The sequence below is a fragment of the Buceros rhinoceros genome, unplaced genomic scaffold, assembly GCF_000710305.1.
Source record: "Buceros rhinoceros silvestris isolate BGI_N320 unplaced genomic scaffold, ASM71030v1 scaffold13871, whole genome shotgun sequence".
Taxonomy (NCBI): domain Eukaryota; kingdom Metazoa; phylum Chordata; class Aves; order Bucerotiformes; family Bucerotidae; genus Buceros; species Buceros rhinoceros.
This window is the reverse complement of record NW_010396033.1, coordinates 11,779-16,365: the sequence shown is the minus strand read 5'-3', so window position 1 is coordinate 16,365 and position 4,587 is coordinate 11,779. Positions and strand designations below refer to the sequence as shown.

At 46.3% G+C, this 4,587-nt stretch overlaps 1 protein-coding gene across 1 annotated transcript in view; it reads left to right on the top strand.

Annotated features, from left to right (window-relative positions):
- Window positions 1–1,516: 1,516 nt before the first annotated feature.
- The window catches only part of CSTA (cystatin A (stefin A)), a 7,390-nt gene continuing 4,319 nt past the window's right edge, over window positions 1,517–4,587 (top strand). The window contains exon 1 of the mRNA XM_010145764.1: window positions 1,517–1,582. Within this exon, the coding sequence (XP_010144066.1) occupies window positions 1,517–1,582 (66 nt within the window). The remainder of the gene's footprint in view (window positions 1,583–4,587) is intronic.

Genomic DNA, 4,587 nt, shown 5'->3' with positions numbered 1-4,587 from the left:
TTCAAACCTGTGGATATTTTCTACTTTCCTAGCTCAGGGCAGGGGGGAAAATCCCCTGGTCTGGAACTCACACTTTAACCCATTACAGGTAACGGGCCCCAGTTAGTCAATCTCAGGTCTTTTGTGCCAAGAACAGGGCTCGAAGTTAGATATGAAGTAGTTGTTTACAGTCTGTTGGATCACTGCAGCATTCGTGAGGAGGATCAGTGGGCTGCTGAGAACACCAGTAAGTCTGTGCTGCATGGCCACCATTGCGGTGGCCATGAACAGGCCTGTTTCTAGCAAATTCCCTAACGCCAGTGCCAGCAGAAATGCCTACTGCCTGTGTGCAGCACGTATTCTCATTGTATCCCCTCGCACGCACCCACCCCTAGGGACTAAAAATCGTCAGTTCTGTTGCTACTTCTTGGGTCCTGGCTGTGGAACAACATTTCTCCCATGTGCTGGAGAGCGGGATGACAGCAATACCGAAGGGGAACCGTTTTTCTGTGGTGTTGAAGTGTTAGCTCTCCCTTACTAGGTAGGGCTGTTAACAGTCGCTAGCATTTTTTCAGTTGGTTGCGTGTGCTTTGAGCTTTGTACATTCACAGATGGTCATGAATAAGACTATGTCATGTGTCTGTGACTGCAGCTGCAGAATGAATACTTCTGACTATGTATTCTACACGTTAACATATTTCAGCAGCATCTGAAATATTAATTACCCTGAAATCAGAACAGCTGTTGTGCGCACACGTCTGTTGTAGTGAGGAGGATCGTACTTTGTCTTCCAGGAGATAGGCACTAGGGTTTCCATAAAACTGTAAATGGTACTGCATAGTCAGTTGTTATTATTGTCTGAATGCGGCTATAGGTTTGATAGGAAAGAAGCAGCAATAACTTATCTGCAGTACTTACCTGAACCTAGGATTTAATTTTCTCCCCTTCCAGTGCTGGTGTTTTACCCTGGCACCTCTCTGCTCAGGCAGAGGGAAGTAAAGTCACTGAAAGTAAATTGCAGGCTGCTTCTGTTACGCTATTGGAAGGACACTGAGACAATGCAATTTCAAGTTGATCAGGAACTGCTCCAAGGAAACTAGTGACTGCTTTAATCTGATCTTGAATGGTGTTGGGAAATACTGGGTGTGACTTTGGTCCATTTCCTAAGTACTAGTCATCTGCACATGGGTGGAGAGGCAAGAGGCTCTAGGTTCGGCCTGAACCAACTATCTTAAAATGTGGGTGGCTGGAGGCTTTTGTTTGCTTTTCTTCTTGATGTGGAGACTATATACATTTAAGATTTTAAAATGCTTTTTACATTTAGTAATAATATTATCAGTGCTTTACCTTGCATTTTCCCCATTTCTCTCCTCCTCCTCCTCCAGTTCAATAATGGTAGGCTCCATATGTTTCAGGTCATGTGATTCCATGACACATGTATATGTATATATAAGAGATGCCTGGTGACTCTGCTCAGACTGCGCTGAACTTCCCTCTTCAGAACCACCCATCGTTTCAGAGCAGTTAACCTGCCAATATGATGACTGGGGGCTTGTCTGAGCCGAAGCCTGCTACTCCAGAAGTGCAGCATATTGTTGACCAGGTGAGTGGCGACCTATCTGAAGTCTCTGTGTGCAAAGGGCTGAGTCCTGAAGCTTGTGTAGAGGCTGGGAGAGCAGGTGGTGATACTGAACCAGTGTTTAAACTGAAGAAGCTGGCGCCTGGTTGTCAGTAAGTAGTTTCTTGGCATTCTGCATGGGCAGTGCGCTGGTGAGACCAAGACTTCTCTGTCGCATCCTTGTCGATAGCCAGGCATACTACCGGCTGCCTTCAGCTGATGTTTGCACGTAGTTCAAATGCCAGCACTGAGGTCACTTGTTTGAAATTAAAGGTGGTGTATTTGAAGGGAGAAGGTTCTAGAAGTAATTCCTCACTGAAGGGCACTGATAGGATAAACCATGTGATAGTATGCCGTAAAAAAAGATATATACGGGACAAGTCAATGGATAAACGACATGTCCTCTGCTGGCATCTGTGTTTTCTGGAGTCACAGCTGTGATAGAAGAGCTGGTGGTGAGCCAGTGGGGCAAGGTGAGCTTGACACAAGGCAGGCAGGGTGAGTCCAGCTGCTGTGGTGGTTGGTTACAGGCGGCCATCCTGTCCTGGAAGCAGCTGTGTGAACACCACCTGTGCAGATCCTCTAATGCCCTGCAGTGCAGCAGCTCGTAAAAGAGTAGAGTGCATCCCGAGGAGTGGAAGGGGAACAGCATTGCATGGGAAAGCTCCTTTTGTGTCTCGCCATCTCATGTTCCTACCCACCCCACCAATCCCTTCACCCTCCCAGCTCTGAAAGATGAGCTTTTCCTCCTTTGGCAACTGCACAAAGCATAACTTAATGCCCTCGAGGAAACAAAAATAGGAAGTAGTGGGGCTGAACATGCTGGCCGATACCATGGCACACCCCTGCGTGTGCAGGGCTCCCAGCTCCCTCCTTTGCAGTGCCACAGAGGACAGAGTTTGAGACGGCACCATTCCACGTCTCCTGTGAATTCACAGGCTAAGACCAGGCAATGATGAAACCAGACTAAGGTGAGCAGGGCTGTGCGTGCGCAGGGGCAGAGCCACCAGGAGGTATCTGTAAACTGGCTGTGTTCTCTGACCAGGTTATTTTGGATATTCCACACGGGGAGGGTGTGATGTTTAATAGCCACTTTACCTACTTGATGATATTTGATACTATGTGAGGTTTCTGATTTAGCAGAGTGATACAGATGAAAGTTACTCCTAACAAAATACGGCAATTGAAATACACCATTCAATCACAATTCCAGTGTGATCTCCGTTACTGGTCTGCATAATATGCTCACCGTCATGACTCTGGGCACCCTTAGTCACCAGGAAGGAGTACGTGGGTTGAAGTCAGCTCAAGCCCATTGTCTCTTCAACATTCTTTTGTTTGTTGTTTCATTTTTATAATCTGTGTTGGGCAGAGCCATGTATTCACTCCTCCCATGCCAGTCTGGATAACTCAGGGAGGGGGTCAAGTTCTTATTGTGAACCTAGGGTGTACATCACCAGTGGATTCACAGAACTGATACAACTGCTTATTTCAAACACACACCCTCTCTCACCTCTGTCTTGAGATAAAGTCAGCTTCTTTGCTAAAGGTGTAGAGAGTCACACCCTGAGTTTCGTAGGGACATCGCCCTTGCCCAGCTCCCCTGAAACTTCTTCCATGGTAGAGCTTAACTAGTCAATCACAGCTGGGGTTGCTGGAGTCAGGCGTGCATACATGGGCGAGGGCTGAATCATCTGTTGGGGGGTGGAGATGACAGGTTTTCAGAGCAGAGCTAGTTTACTGCAGAACAGAAAGAGAAAAGGGTTACCGAAAATAGTCTGGAGGACACTGATTGATTAGCTCAGGAGCACTGTCACTGTTCATCCTAGTAGTTGAAGCACAAGTAGTTGAAGCACAAGTAGTTGAAGGAGCAGCACTTGCAGAGATCAAAAATTCACTTCTACCAGTGGAGGGGAGACTCTAGGCAAGACCTCGTGGCACCTTTGTGATTGCAATTCCTGTTTTCTCCGGTGTAACACAGGGAAGGCAGTGTCTCCTGCCAGCTGGGGGCTGTGAAATTTGACTCATGAGCCTGTGAAATACCTTAAGGGCCTCCTTTGAACACTGCTAGGACAGTTAGCACGCCAGATCCCAAGCCGTGTTTTTAATGCTAGGCTGCGTTAGGGGTGATCAGAGGATCCTACCCTATTGCACAGTGCTTAACTGGCAGAGAGCAAACATGCACTTAAAAATGTAAGCGTTCATTTCAGGCTGTGCTAATGCTCACAAAGTGCAGGGCAAATATGGCATCTGAAATGTGGATGTACAGATTTTCTGTTTGACTCCCAAAGAAGACTGATCTTAGTTTTGGTATTCTTCCATTCTCAATAACTACAGGAAAATGAAACCAAATTATTCTTTGCTCTTCACTTCTGCAAGGTGAAATTTTTGCCTTGTGCCGAGCATGAGAGAGAGAACTCTCCCTGATCCTTTTCCTTTCAAAAAGCTCACACTCCACTGTGGAGGCTTTGGTATAGTTTTCTAAGGAAAATATTCCTGTGGTGACAGACCTTACACGGGGGCAGTCCTGCTCTGCTTCCAGCCATATAACAGAGTTACCCCTTAATGACGCAGTTCTTTGGGATTTTATGCTCTGCTAAGCAAAGAAGCCGCTCATGATTTGAATGAAGAGCATCTGCAGACCTTGGGATGCCCAAGGTCTATCTGCTCTTGGGATTACATCAATATTTACTTACTTCTGTGCCTTGTCTGTAGTCATCCTCCGTGAGCTGAGGAATATTATTTATTCAGTCTCCATGTTTTACAGCTGTTGCCTAAACCTTAGGAATGTTTTGGATTTACAGGACCTAGGAATGTTACATTTTTACATCTGCACTGTCTGCTTGCCTGATATTACTGAAGGCTCTGCTAATAAATAACAAATGAGGGATAGAGTGGACAGAGGGTGGGAGAGAGCTGGCTTTGTTTTCTTCTGAAAGGAATAACATGTACCAAAAGTTGCCCCTTAAGAGCATCCTACAAGCTCCAGA